The sequence below is a fragment of the Chaetodon auriga genome, chromosome 18 (genome assembly GCF_051107435.1).
Source record: "Chaetodon auriga isolate fChaAug3 chromosome 18, fChaAug3.hap1, whole genome shotgun sequence".
Taxonomy (NCBI): domain Eukaryota; kingdom Metazoa; phylum Chordata; class Actinopteri; order Chaetodontiformes; family Chaetodontidae; genus Chaetodon; species Chaetodon auriga.
The window spans coordinates 19,520,519-19,545,000 of record NC_135091.1 but is presented as its reverse complement, the minus strand read 5'-3'; the positions used below and the strand labels follow the sequence as shown (position 1 = coordinate 19,545,000).

Here is a 24,482-nt window from a genome sequence, read left to right as displayed (position 1 = left end):
ACTTGCTTTCAAATTCTTATGATGCCAAAAAACAAAAAGGGACGTTTGCTGCCTCACTCCAAATGATGGAAGGCTACAGACCAGGATTCTCCTTCTGCCACCTGTTTTGATCAATATATGCTAATATATGCTACAGGCCCCTGAATTAAACTCACAGAGAGCCACAGAATTGTAGATTCCGGAGATATCATGCTGAAATAATGTTAAATCCAATGCTGCCTGACTGATAAACATACCTGATAATCACACTGAGTTGCCACATCTTTCCACTTCATTTTTCAAGTCTTTTTTATGTCTGTGTTGCATTGACACAATTATCAGTTGACACACATTTTCTTTTAATATTTACCAGTCAAAAAACATACTGATTTAAGAGTTGTTGTCTTCATAGGTCAACTTACAGCAACCAGTAGAGCTGTGTTGATCTCGCCATTTTTAAGGTACTGTTTTAACAGCTCTAGCACAAGAAGATGACATCCCCAACTGAATCCCACCTGTAAAGCTCTGATTGTCTTGTTTGTTCGTTTGTCCAAAAAGAAGATATCCAGCTCTCAGTGAGAAAAATCTGACCTGTTTTAATTGGCAAAAGTTCAAAATGTGTGCTGTGGTTCAGAATCTAGAACTAGACCATAAGACCTCCAAAAAAATGTACTATATTTTGACCAATACTAGATAGGAGATGTTATATTGTCAGTGTCCATGGTCTGGCAACAAGGGATGTTGCGATTACATGGTCTGCATCTTAAACAGTTAGGTCACCAGGGCACCCCACAAAATCCAGTGTCTGCCTGGAAAAACTATACACTATTGAAATAGAAAATATCAGGATGCAGCACAGCCATTCATTTCACTTTGCTGAAACATGATGACAGGATAAAACACAATGGGTCATGAGTTTGTCACTGGTAGAGCAGGTGAGGAATGGATGGGTGGAAAGTACAGAGAAGCAAGCAATCGGCGAAAGGGATTTCACCTTTGCAAAGTCCTCACTTATGAGGGAGTACCATCTTGTTACACCCCCTGTTTAGGGCAACACGGTAAAAAAATATGATGGTGTGGTTGCTGGGATGGAACCTTTTCAGATGTTGGTCAAAATTTGTTGTGTTTCCCGTCTTGGTTGGCATCGACCAACAGCATATTTTGCAGAGCGTTCTAGTGCTTTGTCGCTTTTAAGATATCCAAACCACTTCCATGTAATTAACAAAGTATTTTGACGTGTAAGCCAAAAACTGCAGACTGACTGGCTGTTGTTGTGATAATATGTGCGACAGACTGTTCGATCTGTCCATATCAAGTGAAAATGTCCAAAGCTTATCATTGCTATCAATGTAGATTTGATCACCATCTTCTCCAGATGGCTTTATCACCCAGCCGTACCTCTGTCTAATGTTTAAGAGGAGAAAAGCACGTCATAAGTGAGAGTGGAATTCATAACTCTTGTCTCTTCTGATCAAACTGTCATTTTGAATTCTTGGAGGTTACAGATTGTGGGCTGTTGATGCGAAAGGTTACAGTATATGTTTTCACAATCAATTCTGTGATTCATTGCCAGAAGACAAGATCTGTTTTTCTCCCATTATTCTTCTGCTTTTGTGTAGTTCTAATCACATCCCATGAGTGTCTGTCCATCTTGCTTTTGAGTCATCCCCAACCCATTCCAAATTTGTCTGACTGCGCTACCTCCATCTACACTCCGCTGTCACCAGCCAGGCAGACATACAAGAATCTTAACAAGAACAAACGTCAGGAAGACCGGCCTGTCCAATCACAGCATAGGCTGGCCAACATCAGACTGCAGCCAAGCTCAATTTTGGGGTTTGCATATACGAAGATTGATGTATTCTTGCTTTGTCTGCTTAACGAAGGTCTGGCATGAAGCACCTTCCAAGTCACCATCTGGTCAGCCTCGTCCTGTCTGCTCAGATGACTGCCTCTACTGTGCCGTCTGTCTCCCCAGCCAGGGAGACATTGGGTGATAGCTGGCAACGAGGTACATCCACGCCTGTCCTCCAGCAGGCTCAGCTTGAGCGACGGGGACATGCTGGCTACAAAGTGGTCATTAAGGAAAAATGTGGAGCTGATTCTGTTCCCTGTCATGAAACTGGGGCAGGGGGACAATGGATTGGTTGCCTTTCACCTGCTTGTTACACAGGCATTTTCTCATAGACAGGTGTCTGGATTTGGATGAAACTTGATGCACATCGCTGCTTGGCTTTCTTACATTGTCAAAGTTACACTGATTTGACTGAGGCTACTTGTGAACATCCTAATCAAACCAAAGCAATGCGTGTATTGGGTCAGAAGTGGATTGGATCACTACTGGTGTGCTGCTTGCTTACTGTTGCCTTGTCAATGTCAAGCCTGGGAACAAAAGTGTTTGAGAAGATGCATCTTCAGCCTGCTGCAAGTGTTCACCTTAGTTAGCAGACCTTAAGCACTGTGCACAGGAGCAGTGTAGGAAGTCCTCCACCTTGTTTAGAAATAATCAGGCTTGGACGTCATCTCTCCTCAGCCCCTGGCACGTTGCTTAGGCATTCAGCCAGGACAGCCCTGGCTGAGCAACAGGAGGGAGGGGCTCACCTATTTGTCCAGTCAACAAAGCCCAGACACAGTCAGAGAGGTAGACTCGCCCATTCAGTTTCAGGCTTGGACACCCTCCAAGCAGCTACAGTTTTTTTATTCTTTGTGTTTTGAGGAAATGGCCTTTTTTTCTGTGTTGAGACTGAAATATGTTGCATGTTTGAGTTCACATTTCCCCTCAGGCACAGCAGTTATTGGTGGTCAGCTGTGGTGTTGGGGGGTGGGGATGTATGGGTATTATATAAGAAGGATTCAGAACACTGCTTGCTTTGAATTAACAGTTGAATGATTGAAACTGGGTGTAATTGTTGGGAATGCCTTTGCAGTGATGCACTTCCTTAAATACTGTACCTGTCATGGCATATTGCGAGAAATCATAACCAGGGACTATGATGCGTCAAAGGTTTGTCCAGACTGCAATGAACACCCTTCATCAATGCAAGTCACTGTGGCTTTTAACAAGAAGCAGCAGCAGGAAGTGTTCAGTTTGCATTGCTGATGGGGAATGAATGGTGTGTGGTGGTTAAGATTTTTGGACTGGCACGCACTAATATCTATACACTATGGAAAATGCATTATTTTTGCGGTCCAGTGAGCAGAGAGTACGGAGTATATGAGATGCAATCACTGGTGTTTCATCAGGTTTTATCTTAAGTCAGGCCAGCTGAGTCACTGATAGGGCTTGTTTAAATGCACCAGAGCTGCTCTGTTTATACGAGTGGGAGAGTGCAAAGGATGAAGGACTGCTGTTTAGAACAAAGTTGGCTGACTCAAGCTTTGCAGTTTATGTTGTGTGTGAGAGAACAAGTGAGTGATGCAGATGTAGAGGAGAGTGAAGGAGCTTTCTCTTCTGGCGGAGCAGCCTTCTCCAGACAGCCGGGGAGAAACGGCACTCCTGCATTGAGGTGGCGTAGTGCTTAAGGTGCACGATGTGGATGGCTGCTTTCGTTGGATGTCACTCCCTCTCTCTCTCTCTCTCTGTCTTCCCTCATTGCCTGTCTTCTCTTCCCTTCTCTCTCACCTCTAGATAAAGGCAGAAAATACCTCCGGTCAATTAAGGTTGAATTTTTTGTATTGCATGACAAACTGTGTGCACATGATGAGCCTTCAAGAAGCAGAGAGACAGCACTCTGTTATATTTACAACAATGTTTGCGTGATGGAAGGACTAGACTGATTCCTCTTTGTCACCACAGCAGATGCAGCAGACAGATTCCTGACAATAAAGTGCATCATGTTATCGCTCTTACAGCTGCACGTTTCGTAGGAATCACCACCGTGCATCGTTTCCCTTGTGGTTGTGAGCGCACTGCAGCAGTCGTTGCGGAGATACTCTTGCAAGATGCACTATTTGTTGTTTGCCCTTTGTTGCAGTCGCCTTTGCTCTCTGACCCTGCTGTGAACAACAGTGGATGGTTCTTTGTTTTACAGTTTTACAGTTTTACAGCGTAGCAGCAGCCATTGCACAGCACACATGTTGTTTTCTTCTTGAGCTCTCATTCTTCCTTTCTTGGAAAGTACGCTGGTCACCTGAGTGCCAGTGTGTTTTGGAAGCGGGCAGTAGGAAATGACTGGCTTGAGGGGACCACAGACCAGTAAGCTGATCATCAACAAGAACCTTTGTGCAGTCAATGCAGCAGCGGGCCACACTGTTTCAATTTGTCAGAGGTACATGCTGGATCTGTGCACCAGCTGCAAATACGTAACTGAAGAAGCTTGTGGGTGCGTGTACAAGATTGTGAAGCTTGGCGCAAAATCTTGCAGTAGGTCATGTTGTGTATTCATGGTACTTCTTCCAAAAGTCTATTAATGAAACACTGGATTTAGAAGATTATTGTGTTCATTGTTCAGTGTCACTGTTTACTCTTGACGGCTCTCTTCATCGAGAGTCCTTCATTTACCTTCCAAACGTGTTCCAGAAAAGCTAAAGCCCTTCTTGAAATAGTGATTCAGTCTGGCAACACGTCAGCTCTCCCACCGCGGCCAGACTTTAACGGCCTGACTCCTCCGTCAAAGACCCGAGCACACGATGCAGGCCACTGTAATTAGTTTATAAAGCAGAGAGCATAAAGTCCTCTTCGGCTCTCATTCATACGCTGACTGCTCATCTGTATATTCCATCCCCTCTCTCCTCTCCAGCAGTTAATTTAAGGAGCAGATGATGGGAGTGAATCCATTAGAAAGAGTGTGATTTAAGGGGTTGTCACCCTCCTCTGTTCACTCCTCCTCCTCTTATTGCAGTCATTCTGTTCTCCTGCTCAGACACACACACACACACACACACACACACACACACACACACGCACACTCTGGAACTTCCCTCACTGTGTGGATGTCTGTATCCCTACACGTCTGACTTCCAACTATTCTACTGTCGCTCACTGAATATATGTAGAAGCTTACTCTATGAAGCATCTCAATACAGGAGCTGCACTCCAATAATATTTTCTGGAATCCATTTGGGAATGACCCCAACATCATTGAGGGACATGACCACACACACCGCCAGCAATTAGCTCATTAGAACAGTGGCAGCGAACATGAAGGGTGGTGCCAGCACTGCTACCCTGGCAGAGGAGGTATTGATTGGCCGGTCTCGTCATGCAGATTAGTTATTTGTGCTTGCAACTGACTATTTATATATTTTGCTGGGTAACACACAAGCGCTTCCAATTTCATACACAGGCTTAAGAATTATGAGTGGGTGGCGTGTGTTTGTGTTTTTCCGCGTAGGCATGTGTTTTCTAGACCACCGCCGATATATGAGGAAGAACGGTCCCTCGCAGAGCATATTGGCTTTAGTCGTGTATAGGGTAGCAGCAGTATATCAGTTCCATGGTAGAGCATGGAAAATTGATGCTTATCATACCATGTACATTTGCTTATCTATGATATTGAAAGTGGAATCTATCTATACAGTTTTCCAAGTGCCCACAAGTGTGACCAGTGTTGGGGAAAAAAATGGATAATGCACATGCTACACATACTGAAATATGTACATTTTTACAACCTGTATGAACGATCTCGTCTTCTCTCGGCTGCTGACTCCTCTTCCAGTTCAATCGACTTTTCGTCTAACTGTTGCCACGTGACTGCAGGTCTCAGCATAGTCATTCAAGGTTTTCCAGTTGCGCTGAGGAGCACATGATTTGGCTGCTGCAATCAGTTGATTTATTTTGAATAAGACATGCAGAATAAGTTGATCTTGATGCAATATCACTATTTTCAGTTTAGATTTGGTTGATTCTTCAGAAGGAAATGTTCGTTTCACATCATTTGTTCAGGAACCATCAGAAATTTGAAAGTCTGATAACTTCTGTTTGTACAGTTTCTGGCTTTGGTAAATTGTGTAATTACAGTACAAATGGTGATTTGAGGTACATCCACACTGGGAATAACAAAGAGGAGTCTGTAAATGTTTGAAACAAATATGTCATTTAAACAGAAAACAAGATTTGTGGCCTTCCTGTGGCTTAGTGGTTAGAACACAGACCATGTGACCACAGCGTTTACTATTCGATTATCACCAGCAATGTTTGTTTTTTGCTTGTCCAGCATTGAGATCTGATTGTTCACATGCTGTTGTAAAAAGTCCAAATGTATTTTGCCTTCTGCTGTTTTTTTTTTTTTCAGACACCAAACAGCTTCAGGCCAACTCTGATATAAATGTAGAGCAGGAAAACCAAGATGGATGTGATCAGATTCATCACCTGCCTGTAGAAAGTGTACATCAGAGTGTTTAATTGCATTTGGATCTTATCTGGAAATGAGACAGTTGAAACATCGATTAAATGAGGCCAAACGTTCTTCAAAAGTCAGTCTCCTCAACTGACTCTCGCTAAGAGAGCAAACAAACCTGTTTCTCAAAATGTCTGTGTGTTCCTCAACATACCATCACAGTCCTTATAAGACTTAAATGGAGTCTCATAGTAAATATGAAGACTTCGACTTTGTGAAACACGGAGGTATTTTCAGCCACATCGTTGCTTTGCCGTCCCGGTCAGGTTCCCTCTTCCTCTTCCTCTCCTCTCCTCCAGACCTACTCTCTCTCTGTCTCATCTGCTTGGCGCTCTGCCAGACTGCTCAGTGAGCTAGATACTGACTCTGTGTGTTTGTGTGTGTCTGTGTGTGTGTGTCAGATTACCGGCCCTTAATTCTATCACCTCTCTAAACTGAGTGCACTGCACGTGTTGTGTATTTTCCATTTTGCTCACCTGTGTGCCCTCAAACACCCTCGTTTTGTAGCTTTACATTAACATCTTGGCCCTTGGCTGAAGGGCCTGTGAGGTTTGGACTCGGTTTAAAATCTCCGCTCAAGTGTACCTTGATTAAAGTTTTTCAGGCGAGGGGGAGTTTTTCTCACGTTCGCCGCCATCATCATGGATGTGAACAGTGAACACGTTCTGACGTTCCCTCTCCAGGCGCTGGGAGTGCTCAGGCCTAGATTTCACACAGCTCTCCCTGAGCCTTTTTAATTAATACCAACACTGGTTTTATTAACATTTTCTGCCACTCTTCCCTGTGGCAGCTCTCTGTCTGATTACAGAGGGAGTTTGACTGCTCCCTCAAACTGCTGCTCATACTTAGAACACACAGTGAGTAATGGATTTTGCTCCTTTTAGTACAGTTAAGTCTACAGTTTGAAAATGAGCATAATTGGCATTATCAAATTCCACATTTTGAATGCTTATGGATCTCAAATAAGACTGCTTCACTGGCAGGTTTCAGGCTTGACTTTGTTTAAGTGTAGCAGTGTCCCTGGAAAAGAGCATTTGTACTCAACTAAACCTACCTTTGACAAATAAAAGTCTCTTCTTTCTGTTTCTGTGTTCCAGTCATGTATGGGGAGTTCACAGAAGTAATGCTTGTAACAGGGATGAGGATTTGCTACAAATTGGCTCTGTGTACTTGCATATCTTACCAGCTCCTTAGCAGAGGAGCACCCTTTTTGTCCTTCAGCACCATCACTGACTTTTTAACATTTTAACATTTGCCAGGAAATGTGACTGTTTTTCCCATAACAAGCAGGACTGTCTAACTGGAACTGAAGCTTTAAACTACAGCTGGTTACCAAGCAGACTGGCGGACAGAGTAAACAGACTGAACTGCCAAGGAAAAAGTTAGCAGCATGACTCATGACTGATGGTCAGTGCTAACTCGGTTCTTCAGAGCACAGCATACCACCTCAAACCCCTTAAAGCTACTCCACACGCATAGGTGTTTGCATTTATGATGCTGAGACTTGGTTAGACCAGATTGAAGAGGGTCCATGAACCAATATGAATACTAAAGGTGTAACTTGTCTGTTATGAAGCTAAAATAATTAGGGAAATGTCCTTCAAGGCCTCTCTACACACCTACACAGTTCTGAGGAGAAGTCTAATCAGCCAAAATGATTAATGAATGAATCACCAGTGTGGGTCTATCATAGGTTTTTTGGGCCTTTAAAGGCCGAATCTGAAGTCTTGAATCGATGAAGCAGAACTATGAGCACAGAATTCATACCAGATGTGAGATGTCAGTGATGCAAAGTGATACTGAAGCCTCCATTTGTTGATACCAGTATCCATTCAGCCTGTATTCTTCTCTGAGCCAGCTGTTCTGTCAGAAACACAGCTATATGTGGGTGCTGACTGTCAGAAATACCATCAAAACTTCACGTTGGTTCAGAAAACAAGAATTGTTTTTATTTACTGATTCCGTCAACGCCTGTAGTTAACCTGGAAATATCACAGTGAAACTGAGTCCCTTGATTTATCGTCAGACATATAGTTCAGAAGTTTCTATCGTATTGGCAGTAGGAGATTGTGTGACTTGAAGGGCTGTCTGTGGAGATGACGCTTCAGTAGTCTCTTAAGAGTTGGTGTTGAGGTGTATCTGTTCAGTGAGACGAGTGAAAAACGTCACAAATACAAGTATGCAAAGTATTGTTTTGATGACTAAATTTGCTGTATAGAATCTATTAAATGCCTGAACATAGTGAATGTGCCCCTTACAATTCACAGGTGACATCTTGTCAATGAAATGCTTGTGTTGTCCAGCCCAAACCCCAAAGTCATTCAGTTTATAATCATATCAAACATAGAAAGCACCATCAAGGATGTTTGGCATTTTTCGGGGACACATGTTAATAAACCTTTATTTGAGGCTTCATTTTATGTTGATAGAGTGGTATGTGATGTGTTTGTCCTATTGGACAACCATCAGCATACAGCTTTTCCAATTGTTGCAGACCTTATATTATGTGTGGATTAAGCAGGTACTTACAAAGCGTGTGAGCCTTTGTGCATGTTATATCATTCTACTTGGTAGAATGTTTGCTTTTCTCGTTTATTTTCTTCATTTTTTTAGTGGATAGATGTCCATAGTTATCATTCTGTGGTGTAGCGTGGCTAACAACATGTTAACAGCTGTCTGCTTGGCTAAGTGGCTGATAGCTGCTGGCTGACTGCCTTACTGACCCAGTGGAGGTGTGGGGTTGCCACTACCCCGGGTGCTGAGTCATGGAGCTGCCGTGCAGATTACCATGAGGACGTGGGCGGTGGGGGGGAGGAGACATTGAGGGAGGCACTTGGCAGAGTGGACCTCCTCTACCCACCCCCCCCCCAAGAGATAAGGACCTGAAGCTGTCACAGTCCCTCCATCCCTCCCTCATTGACAAATCCTCTGGTAGGAAGGAAGCATGTGGCAGGGAAACATTGAGAAAAGCAATCACATAACTCACACCAGTCACCAGTCATGGTGGGCCTTCATTGTGATTTTGAGTGCCATGTTAATTCCTCCTGGCAAATATTTTTCCAGGTCATGCATATAGGTATCCATCGGAAAAGATAGAAAAGATTACTGTTTCAGTTTCAGTTACTGATAACCTACATGGAAAAGTGATTTTTGGTCAGGTACGATTTGTTGTACTTCCTGGTGCATTAAAGGGACAATCCAAATGACAGTGAGCTTCGAGGAATTTCCCCAACATACCAACTACAGACTCATAATGTCACTTTCAGGAAGTCTTCAGCTAATTGACAGCGTGGAAGTGATGAGCCATCCAGATGAAGCAGCAGATTTCTATCTGAAACATGAAATCCTGCTCAGTACATGTTTCTCCCCACCACCTCCCCGCTAACGTCTTCTTCCCTCTCACACACAGACATACACGTCCACACTCTGTCTTTATTCCTCTGGTGCTTTTTGCAGCATTGCATTCTTCTTCTGTTTCTTCTGCAGACGCACTCATACTTTCTCTTTCATTATCATTTTTCCTGTCTTGCGGTGACTCTCTTGCTTTCACAGACACACACTTTCACTCTCCGTCTCTCTTTCTTTGGCCTGACCAGCTGGGTGGAAAGAATCACTTGTTTATCTCTCGTGCTGCCTGTCAGGGGCTTTTGCTTTGCCGTTGCCTAGCAACTGCAGCAGAAGCCGGCATTGGCTGCCCGTGTGTGTGTTTGAGAGAGAGTCCATGTTGACAGGGCAGGCCGAGGACAGACAGACGCGTGCCGTCCTCACTGCTCCCCTCACCTCCTGAGTGGCTGCCAGCCTTTGTGTGGCTCCCAGTGGAGCTACACACACCTTGGACTTGAACAGCTGAGACACACTAATAGATATTCCTGACTAGAGAGAGATACCCACTCATCCCACTGTCTCTCTGCATCTAACTGGCTGCAATACCATAATGTATTCTTTCATGTAACCGTTCAGTCATGATTCTTTCCACTCCTAAAACTGCATGTCTGCCCTCCATCCATCCCCTCAGTGTTTTTGTTCATTTCAAATGTGGATGCATTGCACGTTTAATATGTGTTGTATTTGAAGCTGAACAGATATTTGTTGTGAATAGTTGCATGTAAGGTTGCTTTTTATGAGAATTCTGATACTGTTAAATATGATGTCTCATGGAACAGTAATTCAACTTATTGATATCTATGAGGTTTTTGGTGGAACTCACAGAAACCATGGGCTTATAACAGCCTCATAACCAATATATGACTCCATTAAAAATGGATGATATCAAGCGACAAGCCTTTGTGAGTCAAGCCTTTCTGGCTTCTTGGGGGTCTGAAAAAAACACTTAAAGTGTGAGTAGTTCACAGGATCATAATAATAAATAACTGGCAGCAATTTAGTGAAATATTTCAAACCTTCCCATGAAGGAGATAAGGACACAACCAACCTTTGATGTGTGCAGGATCCTTGAATCATCATAGCAACATGCAAAGAGGGTTTCAACCAGCTCATTTTGCCCATAAGGACCAGACCAGGGTTGAAATATTATAGTAAAAAATAAGTCCATATTCCAAAAATATTCAATTTACTGTGATGGATGAAAGCAGTTTGTCCTTACATTTGAGAGGTGTTTGACATTTTTGCTTGATAAATATGTGATATAACCTCGTTTGTCCCTTGATTGCTGTGGAGATTGTGTGTTAGATTGTACATAATTTGGCTTTTACCCTTTAATATTTCATAACGCAGCCCTCATTTAAGCACGGCATTCATATGAACAAAAAGGACTGAAAGACAAATGTAAACTCCCTGTTTTGTCTCGTAATGATGGTGTGTTTCCCTCACATACAAACCTGTCTGGATCTTCAGCAGGGAGCTGTGGCTGTGACCTCCAGCATATGCTGCACCCTCACTCTTAAACAGTAGATGTCTGAGTCAGTCTTCACACCAAACCTGCCCTGAGAGAAGCTCATTGTCTTTCTGCTCCACACCTCCCCTCCTGTTTGGAGCTAGTCATATGTATCACTGTGCAGAGAGCTGCTGGGAATATTTCTTCCTCTTTTGGAAGCTCCACTTTGGGTCCAGCAATCTCAACAATCGTGCCCAGGGGACTGAGCCATCGCATCGCACGCAGCATCTGTCATACCATAGCATGAGGATGGGGAATTGGCAAGCTGTGTGTGTGTGTGTGTGTGTGTGTGTGTGTGTGTGTGTGTGTGTGTGTGTGTGTGTGTGTGTGTGTGTGTGTGTGTGTGCTTGGGGTGGAGGAATGGTGGCAGAACCCTCCTTCCCCTTCCTCTCCTGAAGCCCTGCTGTCAGCAACAGGGTTGGGAAGGTAGGCATGTCTCTGGGCATGTGCAGACACGTCTGGGCAGGAGTCTAGCTCCTGCTCTATACTGCCTCCTCCTGTCTGACTGTCTGTCTGTCAGCCAGTCACTGGTGCCAGATACTGTAAACGGGAAGAGTCAGAAGCTCAGGTTTCTGTGAGCCTCTGCACCCTCATCCTTTGTTGTTTTGATTTTACACAGTTATCGCTTATCTCTCATGTAGCCTCATTAAACGTAGTGTGGGCTTCTACAGCAGTATGCAGATAAAAGCCCAAGCTTATGCAAGAGAGGAAATGAATTGTAGCTTGGTGTCTGCAGCACAGTTCACCTCAGATGACTCTCAGCAGTCTGCCAGGGAGTGATGATGTCACAGCGTCCCTCGTTATAAATACTGTATCTCCTTCTCTCCGCACCGGCTGACCTCACTTCGCAGCGCTGAAGACCTCAATCCTCTCCGCTCTACCCACAATCCCCAGAGATGCTCTCCCTCTCTGTTTCTATTTAGTTATTTAGCTAATGGCCATGCTTTAACACTGTGTGCATGTCTGTCATGAATCATGGCATTACAGGCTTGTTGTCGCACTCATCCATCTGTGTTGCTTTGCAGTGATTGGATGAAAGTGTACAGGAAGAAAAAAACAGTTCCCCGGCCCCTCAGTACACTCCATCCATCTCAATTGCACCCTGTCAGTGGATTTAATAGTCTCTGTAGAAGAAGTCACATCTAAGGCTACAGCTGCTCAGCTCATGTGCGTGTTCAACAAGGGCTGTGTCACTGCATGATGCTAAACTGGGTACAGTGGGTTGATTCATATGGTCCTGTAATACTGGCAATGTTGACAAGTAGTTTGATTTGGCGACACTTTCTGAAAACATGTCATCACAGTCATGCTAAAATGCTGGCATGTAGCCTGATGTGCATGTGGATTGAAAGTTTGAGCAGCTGCCTTGAGTTTATTGGTATTATTCTCTTGTTTTCCTGTTGCCACTCCATTGTCTGAGTGGGCTTTTTCTTTTCCAGAGTGCAGACCATGGTAAAAATGAATATGGTCATTTCCACAGTCTTGTATAACGTCTATACATTCTAGTTGCAGTAGTAAGGTAAATGTAACGTGGGGAAATCTATGGTGAGACAACAGCGTAATACGAGACGACGTAATACAGCACAGCAGTGCATGAAAGTGAGATGTTTTTGGTGTATTTACAAAGTCAAATCTCATGTCACATCACATTTGCTGAGGTCATTATTACAGTAGGTGTGACGAGGCCTGATGTCAACCAAAGGCAAGATTTGCAGGAGTAAACAGATATTTAGTTCAGTGTTTGTTCAGTTTTGTTTGTTTAACTGAATGAAGCTTGAACTTCTAATTTGATACACTGTGTTTGGGACAAAAAGATTGTTTTTCTCTGTGCTGTCTCGCCCTTGTACGGTCAAATTAATTAAATGGATTTGTTGTTTTATTGCAGGCCAGAAAACATGTCTCCATCTCCATGGCGTCTTCCCCTACATCTACGTGCCATACGATGGCCACGGCCAACAGCCAGAGCGCTACCTGCGGCAGGTGGCCTTCAGCATCGACAGGGCTCTCAATGTTGCCATGGGAAACCCCGCATCCAACGCTCAGCATGTCTTCAAAGTGGTCCTGGTCTCTGGCATGTAAGCGACTCATGATTTCTGGTCATGCCAGCAGCTGATGAAGTCGAGATTTGCTCCGACTGGTAGCATGAAACATGACCATTTGAAAATTCATAGAATAAGAAGCCTTATAATGAATGATGCAGGTTTACGCGCAGTGTGTCATTTTAATCCATATGGTCTTTTTCTTGTCTTACAGGCCTTTCTATGGCTACCACGCTAAGGAGAAGCACTTTATGAAGATCTATCTGTACAATCCTCAGATGGTCAAAAGGTAAGGTTAGAGCGGATCGATGCAGTTTAATGTGAATAGGGATCATCCTGAGCTCCAGTTGTTTGATGTTACTGAGTGCCAGACTGTGTGCGCATGACTCCGCCAGCTCACTAAACTGAAATCGATTGCTGTGTATTCAGTTGTACAAATTGATTGGCTGAGTGTGTGTGTTTGTGTGCACGGAAGCACACTGGAAGACTGTGAATTATTTGCCAGAGCGATCAGCGTTCGTGGTGACAATGTGAGTGGAGTTTTGCAGCTGAATTGGTACTTGGCAGAAAGTGGGTGAGTCACACATAAGGGAGAGAGGGAAAGAGAGTGACAGGAAGAGGCTTGAGGAGATGGCTGTATGTAACGATGAGGAAGAAAGGGAAAAGGAAGACTAAAATACAGACTGAGGAAGAAAAAGAACAAGGGACCAGAGTAAAAAAAAAAATCATAAAGCAACAACGAGAGATTCAGGGAAAAGGGGGAGAGGATATCTAAAGAAGAAGGATCAGAGGGTAAAAAGGCTGAGGGAGATGAGAAGGAAGAACAGGAGAATTTGAGTGGCAGGTATGGCTGCCCTGCATCCCTCCTCAGCCCCTTGTCTCTGATCAGTCAGTCAATCAGTCTGCACAGTGCTCTGACCTTTAAAGGGGAAACATGACTCCAGGCCAGAGCTTAAACATTCACACAGTGAACCGCTCCCCGTTCATCTTGATCTCGCCAGTGCTGCAAATGCAAGGATTTCTGTGGTTGATGATGGCTCTGGAAACCAGGTTGTCCTTTTTCCTGTGTGGACACTCGACATAAATTTAGATGAAAGGATCGCCTTTATATTTTTTAAAGAGGCGCTCACTGATTTTAAATGTCAATCTGACATTTAAAAACAGTCGTCTAATGTCTTCTGTGGCTCTGAGGAACTTTCTGATTCAGAAGCCTTTTTACACAAAGCACATTACAAATAAACAGCTCAAAGATGCGAAAGCATTCAGCTTTGTCAGTGTAATTTGAAAGATGGGATTTTTACCAGGAAGGAGGCTGAGTTGTGTGAAGTGCTGGTGAAACAATGCAATATCATCCAGGAAGACCAGTTAGAGTAACAGATTGCATTCAGAGGCTTTTCAGATGCCTAAACACTATAGAACAGGCTGTAATACAGACAGGAGAACCTTTTTTGCTAACATGGTGTCACATCTTTCACAAGGGTAACAGAAACATACAGCATTCACGTTACAAAGTAACCAGGAATGTGTGTTTACATGTATTTCGTTGACCAATGCAGTGCCTGCCAGATGACGTACTGTTGCCTTGTAGCAAAGATTCAGCCCGGTTGAACTTTTTGGCTGGCTGCCCCTGTGTTGGCACCCCTGTCATACTGGTGCACTGGTTGCTTTCAGATGAATGAGAGTGCTGTCTGAAACTGTGGAGAAACGCAGCCTCTTGTTCATTTGAATGAGGCCTCAGTACCTGCACAGAGGCCTTCAACCCAAAAAAAAATGTTGAAAGTTGAAAGGTTCAGCTTGGGTCAGAACGCATTTATAGCATCATCTGGTGTCTTAACCAGTCAACTGCATGCAAGCACACGTTCCAGGTAGATTACTTATAATATGATAACGTGAACGCTGCGGTTCTACTGATTACCTTGACATGATTGTCATGATGAAAGATAAAACCATGGTCACAGTGATAGAGAGTAGTGTCAGCATTGTTTTGAGGTGAGATTAACCTTCGAACTCACGATGTGTTACTCAAACGGGACGTCCTGGATCACATTTCAATCTCTGAGTCCCTGCAAAGGCCTCATTCACACATACTGATTTAAATGGCAGGCTCTCTCTTGCCACTCCTGAGCTTGATGCATGTGGGCACTTTTGCATTGAGCACATAGTTTTTATACCCAGCTCTATACTCAGATGGCCAATTAGTTTCTCACGTTTTAGTCATAGTGGAGCACAACAAAGCTGTACAATGTCTGAGCGATGTGTTTCCATGCATCATTTTCTCTCTTTCTGTGTTGTAGAAGCTTCTGCCAGGCCCACACCAACAGCCCAAACCCCTTGATTTCAAAGGGACAAACTAATCCTCTTCTGATCGACATCATCTCAGCTACACAAAAACAACCAATAATTGTGTTGCTGAGGGGAAATGAGTGCTAAATGTGTGGAATTCTCTGTGTGGCAAATAGTGGCAGATATCTTGTATGATGGAATAACCTCTGCTTGTTGTAGGGTGTGCGAGCTGTTACAAAACGGAGCAGTGATGAACAAGAGTTACCAGCCCCACGAGGGCCACATCCCCTTCCTGCTGCAGCTCTTCATAGACTACAATCTGTACGGCATGAACCTGCTTAACTTGGGGGCCGTCAAGTTCCGCAGAGGCCAGAAAAAAGGTGAGCAGACAGAGGTCACAGCTGATCCCTCCCTTGGGTTTTCTTTCATTTTTTTCCAGGTGTATTCCAGATGTTTGGGGACACACAGCTCTCTGTCCATTCTAACAGCAACTCCTGGTTTCTTTCTTTATGTCTGTCTTTTAAAGTGTTGTAAGGGTTTTCTTGCTTCAGTCATCATTATCTAATCCTGATATTAGAGTTTAATTACAATGCTGACACCAAAACCGAATCATAAACAAACAAAGAAAACGCTTAGACCTGACCTGTTTTCACCCATCCCGTACCTCCTCTCCGTTTGAGGCAGTTCTTAGGTTATACATGCGTCCCTGTGCTGTTGAGGAAATGGCCTCACAGGACACTCTGCTGCTTTTTTGTGTGGCCCCAGCCCGGCTTCCCTCTGCTCACCGCATTGTTCCCCTGGCTGAGCAGGGATGGAGAGCAGGCCAGGGAAGGCTGCCATGCCTTGTGTCATATCAAATTAGTCCTGATCTCACCTCAGCCTCAGGATGCCTCTGTTGCTTTTGAGAGCTCTCTCTGTTCTCATCTTACTTCTTTTCACATGCTTCGTCTTGTGGTCTTCTCTCTTTTCTTTCTCTCTTTTTTATACTCTCTCTGGTCCATTTTAGCTATTCTGTTCTTTTCACTCGTGCTTGCTGAGGTGGCAAAAGTAGAATCGAGTGGAAGCGTGATGCCTCCTGAAAATCATTCAGGAAGCTTCTACAGAATCAGGGAAATTGAAGAAAAAAAAAACTGAATCAACGGTGTGAGGACAGAAGAAGAACAAGCGAGCCGATATTGGGTGTCAGCAGCAGGCGCTTTGCAGTCTTTTTGTTGTGTTTGCCTTGAGCTCCTCGGTGCCGAGTCCTTTGGAGCTCCGTCAGCCCTGCAGAGTGACAACACAGAGACGCACAGAAGAACTGCATCTTCTCCAGGGTTTGCCTTCAAACACTTCCATTCATAATGCTGATGCCCTGCAAAAGTTGCATGCATCGCTTTGTGAAATGTAAACAGATACAGGGAGTACTTGTCAGGGTGATATTGTCTTTGTCCAATTTTAGCAACTCTGGACCCAGCTTTAGCAAAATACATTTACATAATGGTATGTTCTTGGTAGCTGTCTTTGTTACTGGTTACTTTGGTTTTAGTCTCCACCAACTTCCCTAGTGCTCTTAAGCTGCTAAACACCTACCATGAGGACTAGCTAGCCATTAACTTTGTGTGTCTGCCCACTGGTGCTGGGCTTTAGGCTTATCAGAGCATTTTCACTAAAAACAGCTGTTTGGTGTGGTTCAAAACAATTTTACGTGGAGCAGTGAGAGTTAACTAAAATACTGAGTTGCAAACAGTGAAAGCAAAACAGCAAGCCACAAGATGCTAAAGCATTGGTAGAGCTGGTGGGAACTGCAAAATCAGGTGATAATTTTCGGTAGATTTGTCACTTACATCCAACCATGTTTACATCGCACACAACCGTTTCAGCTCGTGCTCATACAAGCTACCTCCTGAGTCTCGCACATGAAAAGTTGAATTCATAAGCAATGAAACACACTATTGCTCAGTTTAACACACAGGTGTTTTGCTGCTGCAGCCGTGGTGCTGCTGTGGTCTGATATGACCAGTAGTGTATGGTGGCTAATGTTATCTCCAATCGGCAAAAACTATACATGGAGAGAAGCTGTCACTGACATTGCTGTGTCGGGTTACTGACATTATGATTCTCCTCTACTTCAGCTATCGGTACATTATGACTTAGCATACATTTCAGTGGTTTTCTGCCAAAAGTAAGATAAGAGGTTAACACACTGTATGTCAGCAGATAAAATGTTTGTTGTCCCTTTCCACTCGGGAAGTCCGGTTGCCAAATAGTGATGTAATCCACTCAAGTATTGTTCACAATGACCATCTATCACCAGCAACAGCAGAGCCACAGGATTTGATATCTGCACATTAATAAGTGTCGAGTGTGAACTGACTCTTGAGGAGTGGAGACACAGGTTTGCACAGCAGAGAGTCAACCTCACAGCCACCGGGCCTCAGCCACCGGGCCTCACAGCCACCGGGCCTCACAGCCACAGGGCCTCACAGCCACCGGGCCTCACAGTGGGAGTGGCACACTGAGGCTTTCTTCCTCAGATCTTGGGTGATCCTGATGGAGCCTAAACCCCTGATTGTAAACTCTGTTTGATCACAGCTTAGTTTTATTCTCAGACCTGCGCCTCTGCTCATCATTGCTGATCAGGCCTCTCACCCCCACTCCCAGAGAGCATCCAGCCCAGCAGAGCCTCCTCCACATGTGGGGGCATTAATCATTCAGGACAGGAAATTCCACTCTTGATTTTAATAAAGTTCTTTTTTCAATATCCTCACGCTTGACTCTCTTCCGACAAAAGCAGGGCTTCCCATGTTTGATCCACCTCTATGCTGATGCAATCAGTGGAAAGAGGGCCCCAATGCCCCAAACAACAAAGAAACTTAAGTGCCCAACTAATGGATACACCTGTTTACATTTCTTCTCCCCTCAAGCTCAAAGTTGAAAGCAAGTTCTTAATCAGGGATCAAGTGGAAGAATGATGAAAGGGGCTGGACTGGTAAAATGGGCCAGTTTGAGATGAACAGAGGCCTTAATGTGTTTTGAAGTCCACTACACAGCTTGAACACTCACCTCCGAAACAGTTAACATGCCAAAACTACAAGTGGAGTGAGCCCAACAAATGACCCATGTGACAAGGATGGGAACAAGGGTCTCTCATTGTACCTGCCTATACTAGCCTACTTTACTTGTTTTAAGGATTGTTATTGTATTTGTATCGTTAATAATAATAACATTGTACTAAAGCAAGTTAATTGTGACAGGAAACATGAGCAGTCAAACAGTTTGACAGGCTTTGGGCTAACCCCAGATGGGACACATCGATTAATCCAGAATTATTCCTTAATGGTAGTTTGGACTGGCAAACCACACTGAAACTATTCTGTGGTGGTTCATTTGTTTCATGTCAACAACTTTCAAATAGTTGAGCGTGAATGTTCATTCTGATCTCAGAAACTTGACAAAGAAATCTTAAGGTCCACTTCTTAACACCTTCTCCAGAGCTTTCACCCACATGTGATAGTCATGCTCAGTGGATGGGCTTTGACCTCATTATAGAACTTTGGAGATTAACCCCTGAGACATCATTCAATACCATGACAGCTCTGCTGGAACACTCTAAAGACAGCGTGCCTGCCTACAGGAACGACTGGAGTGGTGCTTCACATCACATGTCACAGCTGTGAGAAACACAAGAGACTGAACATCATCTGTCTGTGAACACCAGACCAAAAGCACTCATAGCATCAACTGGGAAGAGGTCAAAGGTCAAGGACGACATTCACTACCAATACCTGAGACCAACCCCACCCTCCTCCACCCCCCATGTATGGCCACCTGTAATATTGTGATCGAAGTTTCACACTAAGGTCATATGATGACACCTGAAGCATCCCCATGATAGCAGCTAATTCCAGCTGCCGAGGAAGACATGGTTGAAAGCTGTAGAAAAGGCTAGTCAGTGGACATTGAGTGTTGTTTTCAAGATCAAGAATCAACTTTGACTCCAGGTTCCCAGCTGGCTGTCACTCACTGCAGATGATATCGTCTCACTCATATTTGCCGCAGAAACATGTTTATATGTCCCCATGTGAAGAATAAGCCACGATTGTGCTCGTTTCAGTCCTACTGCATTCATGTCACCAGAAAATGAAGGGAGATATTTTCTTTCAGCGAGCTGACAGCTTCTTTCAGAGTTTATAGCACCATTTACTCAACTGTGTGCCTTTGTGTTTTCCAGAAGACGCAGCAGCTGTCCCAGACAGGCAAACTCCTAGCAGTCATCCCAGCATCAGCCCCTGGAAGAGCCCCTGCACCTCCAAGCTTAATGACAGCACCCTGGGGGGCACATTTGTCCGATGGGAGGAGAATGCAATACCCTGGTGAGTTCCACCTGCACAGTCTCTGTGGTAGTAGCTCTTACTCAAAGCGACTGTCCTGACAGCAAAGGTGAATCTGTTTTTTTCCTCTGAATACACCTTGTGCTGTTAGAGAGGGTTGACTTTTCATAGTTTGTTTCAGCCACGTCTGGAAGATGTGTTTTTTTCCTGTTTTCACCAATTCTCCTGACTCATTATTCAAAATAGTATGCTATTATTTGTTTTATTTGCAGGAATGCCCTTTAAAATAAACTGGCCTGATGAAAAGAACTAAAAGCCAGAAAAGTCAAACTTTCTTTTATCTTCATGTATCAAAAATTAATTTATAGCCAGTAGTACAGCAGAATTTACTGAAGGGCAAGAATGCTACCTCTTTTAAATTTTTGATAGCTCCTCTGTTCTGTCTGTCTGCCTGCAGCTCCCTAGTCCTGGATGAGGTGGAGAAGCAGAGCACCTGTGAACTAGAGGTTGATGCGGTGGCTGTAGATGTCCTCAACCGCCTGGAAATTGAAAGTAAGATCACCGAGGACATTGTCCCCACCTGCTGCACCCCTCCACCAGCCTTTGCTAGTATCGTGTCCCACTCTGACACAGTTGTAGGAGTAAGAACGGTAAATGGTTGTCTGCTGACTCATCAGTGCTTAAGGAGACATTTGGCTGAGATGACTGATGGAACACAGCTGCTCAGAGCACCTCCCACCGATCACCTCTACCCATCAAATCCATTAGCAGCCCTAAACATAAACAGCTGATCTAACACCTCCTGTCACGAGGGAGCAGAGGGAGACGGAGATTAACTGAGATGAGAGAATCCAGGATGGAGCTGCATTTCACTGAAGTGAACATGACCCATAAAGCAGATGGTGTTATCTGACAAAGCCCTGCGCAGAACAGAAGCAACTATTGCTTCTGTTCGCTTAAACCTTTGGATTTAACGACTGTGACTCTGGCCTCGTGTTTTTATAATATTCAAAGGTTTGTGCATCTGGCTTTGTTTTATTTTAGGCTGTGATGGAAAGACAAATTCCGTCCTTTTACTTGAAACAGGAGGGACGTGGGACTCACCACGTGTTGATAACAAAGCTAAACTAGGCATGCTTTTTAATGAAGTAAAAACACCCATCTTTTTGTGATATTCTTCCTAACTGGGATGCCAAATATATGCCCTTTGAATGTGCTGTTTGTTTTGTTTTTAAGTCACAACTGGATTCACTAGTATTGGATCCTTTGCCTTTTTTATCCCTTCAGTCGAAGCCACACAGACCAGCTGTGCTGGTAAACACACGGGTGCAGTACACTGCTTACACTCATGGTTTCTTGGTATTAAAGTCAAACAGTTCTCCGGTGGTCAGATTCTCGCTGGTATGTGAAGCCACAAGTGTGCAGTGTTTGTTGGTGCTGCTTTAAAAGGACCGTTCAGTACACATGTCCTTGTGGGGATGAGGGCTTCAGGTTACACTCCAACCAGTTTTGCTGAATGTTTTGTTTGTGGATGGAGGCTGTAAGTATGGAGGGACTCCGTATGATTTAGATCCTGCTGGACGCAGAAGCATAAACCACAACTAGCATCTGTCTTAGAGTGAAGAAAGGAAAGGAGAGGCCACTCCAGGCCAGGCAGTGCTTGTGTTCTGACTCATACTTTTCCATCTGCTTTATAACAGTGTACAAAAAGTGCACTGTTGAAAATAGGACTACAGTATGTATGGGTCGAATTTTATGGTTCAAGTCTGGCTTCGTTTTGATTCATCAGTTTTGCTTGCCATAAAAACTGAAAAAGTCTTTGTTGTATGTTATAAAGTCGTCATACAAACAATAATAAAGTATGATACGGTTGTTAGCTGACTCACAGTGTTGTGACTCTGTGTCCAGATCAGATTGGCAGGAACCCTGGCCTGCAGGCCATCTGGGAGGATGAAAAGCAGAGGAGGAGGGAGAAGAACCAGGCCTCCCAGATAGAAACCCCTGGGTCACAAGGTGAGCAGATCCACAGTGGAAACAGCCTTCAGAACTTTACCTTTTTTCACACATTAATAGTATACTGTCCTGAACACAGTGGCACTCTTTCTTACTTCAGAAGAATTTATCTAGAGCATGTTTATGTGTAAATCCTCTCCCTGCCAACAGGTTAATATTCATATCAGACAGTGGAGACAGACTTCAGCAAGGTTTCCAGCTGTGAAATCATTCCCCAAACTTTACACTTTAAATGTCCATCACAGTTAACAGACCAGCTTCCTGGTTCAGTTGAAAAAAACTTGAAATTCAAAATGTTCAAAGCTTTAGCAAAGCTGCAGTGAGCTGGCCTCATTTCAGGGGCGCCGGCCCTGTGATAGAGTTATGACCATGCTTTGAGGCGATATAAATTCTTCTGTGGCTAACTGTATTGTTTCATTGTGTTTAGCTCCTTGTTAGCTAGTTGTGACATCTGTCTTGGTTTAGTTGCTGAGCCCTGTTCCAGTGGAAGACAGCATTTTGAGTTTTCCATTACCTAAACAAGTCAGCGTATCATCGCTGTTAGAACTGTCCCTATGTTTGGTGACACGTCTTTGTCTTCTTACCATAAACAAGAACTTAAAACTTGCCAAACTCTGAGTTGTCCCCACACACAGGGAGCTGTCATGGAAACAGGGTGATAAGTAATCACAGGCTAATGTGCTTGTGTTGTGCTGAAATGTGTTTGCTTTCACACTTGCAGCCCTACTTGCAAGTACACAAGGTTCCCAGGTCTGAAAAGTGTAGAGCTCATACAAAGATTACAGTTTGCACAGAAAATGTGACGACTTGGGAAGTGTTCTGTCACTCAGCCCTGGAATGCAGAATTACACCCAATCCAATTTTATTGTTGTGATTTAGCAATAGAACTCCACTAACAGCAAAATTACCCAGCCACTATTAGCATACTTACCAGCAATTACCCACCGCAATGTTTTAATTATTGCGAAAAATTTGAGGTCTGGAGAAGCTCTGGAATGTAAGAACGGAGGGTTTTCAGGAATGATGAACACACTGTTGAATTTGTCCGACTGATGTTTTCCAGATCGTGGGTTTGTCACTTCAACGGACAGCGAGAAAATCTTCCTGAGGAGATTCAAGGAGATCCTGAAGGAAAACGAGTTTGATGTGTAAGTTCTTTGTCCTTCCTGACTGATGTTTCTTATCTGAGAGTTCATCGCAGGACAGCTGTCCCATGTCCCTGAGGAAATCCAGACAAGAAGCTGGGACTTTTGGAAGAGAGAAACAGTGTGACAGTGTGAAAATGAGCACAAGATGCTTCCAGTCACTTAAGCGAGACATGTTTCCCACAGTCTCAGACCACATTCGGTTCAAGTTGTCTCATCTTTGGGTCTCTGTGTTGACCTGTAATGAATCTGTTGCATGTCCTCAGTTTCCCTGTGCCTCTCAGCTTCATGTCAGTGTTTTTGCCGCCTTCTTTTTCCTCTCAGGGCAGGGAGGGAGGGAGGGAGGGAGGGAGGGAGGGAGCGAGTGAGAGCAGGGTTTGGAAGACATGGGAAGGAAGGATGGAGAAAGCAAAGTCAGAACAGATGTAGCTAGCGGGGTGGAGACGGAACGTGTGTAGTATCGAGAAATAGGGAAGGAGAGAGTGAAATGATGATGATGAGGTTACACACACATACACACACACACACACGCACAGTGTACAGGCAGAAAGTATTTCCTGTTGTAAATAAAAGTACAGTTGGCTTGGCAGCCGTGCGTGCCTCTGCATCACATCCAGATGGCTTCTATTCACTAACCTCTGATATCAGACAGGAACAGAGGAGAGGGGGTGAGGTGTAGGAGCAGTGTGTCTTTCGTTGTCGAGCTTGTAGAGAGCTTGACTGATGGAAAACACACACACACACACACACACACACACACACACACACACACACACACACACTTAGCTCGCTGGCGGCTCTCAACTCCCCCCACTGCCTGGCTGTCTCAGTTACTCTCTCTGTTAATACTCACACACAGTCTGTCACTTCCTTTCTGTTGGCGTTCCCTTCCTCTATTATGCTCAGCGACTGCTGTTGCTGCATTCTCAAGGACTCACTTGGCACTGCAGACCTTGCTAGAGATTTCTTATTTCTTTTCACTTTTTTCATTATCACTTTTTAATCATGCATGTTTTCAGGCTCTCCCTCTGTCACACAAACAAGCACCCTATGCACTGTAATCATGGACCTTTGTTTCATTACATGCTGAAACATTTTAGAAACCTCAGTCTTTATTTTCTGACTGCGTGTTATTTTCCTTACATCCACCTGATTCCACCCACCCTTCACTAAATGATGTGGTAAATATGGATCATTTTTGGTTGAAGGGCCAAGACAGTGTGGTTTCTGTTGGTTCAGAAGAACTCCAGATTCTCCAGATTCTCCTCTCAAAGCTGGTTGGTTGGATCCATCCCCCACCTGTGACTACCTTTACGCACACTGTTGATCAGTATCCTATCGCCCCTTTAGCCCAGTGGTTCCTCACATGTTTTTGCTCGTCACTAGAGCTAAGATCCAGGTTGATACATCAGCAGGTGGCTGTTTATTGCAGGTAAATTGATATGAAGTATAAATGTCAGCTGAAAAGTAACAAGAAATTG

The 24,482-nt window shown here is 44.1% G+C and overlaps 1 protein-coding gene across 2 annotated transcripts in view; it reads left to right on the top strand.

Annotated features, from left to right (window-relative positions):
* The window catches only part of rev3l (REV3 like, DNA directed polymerase zeta catalytic subunit), a 71,797-nt gene that overhangs the window by 19,153 nt on the left and 28,162 nt on the right, over nt 1-24,482 (top strand). The window contains exons 2-8 of one of the 2 annotated variants that reach the window (XM_076755745.1): nt 13,097-13,286; nt 13,465-13,539; nt 15,753-15,913; nt 19,744-19,885; nt 20,301-20,395; nt 21,752-21,856; nt 22,920-23,004. In XM_076755745.1, coding sequence (XP_076611860.1) covers nt 13,097-13,286; nt 13,465-13,539; nt 15,753-15,913; nt 19,744-19,885; nt 20,301-20,395; nt 21,752-21,856; nt 22,920-23,004 — 853 coding nt within the window. The remainder of the gene's footprint in view (nt 1-13,096; nt 13,287-13,464; nt 13,540-15,752; nt 15,914-19,743; nt 19,886-20,300; nt 20,396-21,751; nt 21,857-22,919; nt 23,005-24,482) is intronic. The other variant, XM_076755746.1, reaches the window with a different exon arrangement.